At 39.9% G+C, this 2,033-nt stretch overlaps 1 protein-coding gene across 1 annotated transcript; it reads left to right on the forward strand.

Moving 5' to 3' along the window:
- Positions 1-200: 200 nt before the first annotated feature.
- On the forward strand, positions 201-2,033 carry LOC112173058 (RNA polymerase II C-terminal domain phosphatase-like 4). Its single transcript, XM_024310601.2, has one exon. It carries the CDS (start codon positions 604-606, stop codon positions 1,846-1,848), a length of 1,245 nt encoding a protein of 414 aa, XP_024166369.1. The 5' UTR covers positions 201-603; the 3' UTR covers positions 1,849-2,033.

Consider the following 2,033-nt stretch of genomic DNA (forward strand, 5'->3'; position numbering starts at 1 on the left):
AAAACAAACAAACAAGCAACAAAAAAATTAGAGGTCTAAGTAAATTGAATTTTATACAAAATTGGCATTAAAAATGTAAATACCAATTGTAAGTAGTTCCCATTGCAAATAATAAAAAGAAATGGGGTCGGCAGGAAATATTTCACTCTGTTTACGCGTTTCCTAGTCCCATACACTCGGCACTCGCCTCGGTTATATAACCTCCTCTTTCCTTCTGTCCTCACTCTTCTCTGCATTTCTAATTTCTTTTCTACCAGAAAACCCCCAATTTTTTCCGGCGGCGGAGCCCTAATCCCATCGTCCTTGGTTCGCTGTGCTCTTTCAATTCGCCGTATTCTCATCATCGGAATACAATTGACGACGATCTCAAGCCGCGCAGAACCGAACGAAGAAGATCAATCAGAGACTACGACGACGACGGCACAAGGCTTCTTCTTTCCTTGTTTTCTTTCACATTCACTGTGTATGTATTTGATTCAGTTTTCTCTGCTCTCTTGTGTAATATTGAAACCCTAATTTCCATTTGTCACTATTCTTTATCGATTGTTCTTGATTCAATTCTGAAGAATTTGCCGTAAATAAATTCAATTTTTCTTGAATATCATGATGAGTGTGGCTACTGTGTCTCCGATTTTGCATAATATTGATAACCTTGTTGGGTATCTTAAGAGGGGACGAGGGTTAGATTCTGATTACAGTGACCTAGGGTTGATAGATCAGAGGGCAAAGAGGCTTAAGGTAGAGACTGATGTGGGTATTTCAGAAGAGGCTGGATTTGCTTTTGATGAAAAACCCAGGTTTTCTAAAGTGAGATATGGGTATATACCCAAAGGGTTAGCGCTTGGGGATGATGAGATTGATCGATTACGCAACGAAAACACTAGGAATCTATTGTTGAACCATAAGAAACTTCATCTGGTTCTTGATCTAGACCACACCCTGCTGAATACCACTTTCCTTGATGAGATGTCACCCGAAGAAGAATATCTGAAGACCCAAACCCAGTCTGATCATTCTCTGCAGTATGTTCACGTTGTTGACACTCCCAGTAGGCAATTGATGACCAAGTTGAGGCCTTATATTAGGACGTTTTTAGTGCAAGCCAGTCAAATGTTTGAGCTGTCCATATACACAATGGGTAATCGAGATTATGCGCTAGAAATGGCCAAGCTGCTTGATCCAGGAAATCTTATCTTTGGTGGTAGAGTCATGTCGCGTGATGATAGCCCAGAAACAAATAGAAAGAGTCTAGATGTCCTGCTTGCCCGAGATTCTGCTGTTGTGATCCTTGATGATAGGAAAAATGTATGGACAAATGACAACAGGGACAATGTAATAGTGATGCCTAGGTATCATTTCTTTAGATCTAGTTATCAAAAGTCTGGCCTCAGTAAGGGTAAGCCTTATTCTGAGTTGAAGACTGATGAATGTGATCGTTATGGAGGAGCTTATCTTGCAAATGTACTTCAACTTCTTGGATATATTCACACCATATTCTTTAATGAAGTTGAGATACAGGGGTGGGATCTTATGGACAGAGATGTGAGGCTTGTCTTGAAAATCCTGAAGAAGGAAGTCTTGAAAGGCTGTAAAATTGTTTTCAGCCATGTATTCCCCTCAAATGTCGAAGCTAATACTCATCCTTTGTGGAAGATGGCGGAGCAGCTGGGCGCTACTTGTTCAACACAAGTCGATCCATCAGTCACGCATGTAGTTGCAGCAAATGCTCGAACACAGAAATCGTGTTGGGCAGTTAAAGAAGGAAAGTTTTTGGTGAATCCCCAATGGATTCATTCTGCAAATTTTATGTGGCAAAAGCAACCTGAAGATAATTTTCCCTGTCATTAGTTCATTACTAACACTGAGCAACTCTTAATTGGACTGATAATAGTTGCAACTAAACTCTCCAGTTTGCTACACCCTACAAGCAAAAGCCGGTTCCTACAAATGAACATAAAATAGAGAATGAATTGCAAGACCAACACTAGTGGAAGTCTGAGAGAATTTTTGAGTGAAAAAAATTGTAAAATTTC

The sequence above is a fragment of the Rosa chinensis genome, chromosome 6 (assembly GCF_002994745.2).
Source record: "Rosa chinensis cultivar Old Blush chromosome 6, RchiOBHm-V2, whole genome shotgun sequence".
Taxonomy (NCBI): Eukaryota; Viridiplantae; Streptophyta; class Magnoliopsida; order Rosales; family Rosaceae; genus Rosa; species Rosa chinensis.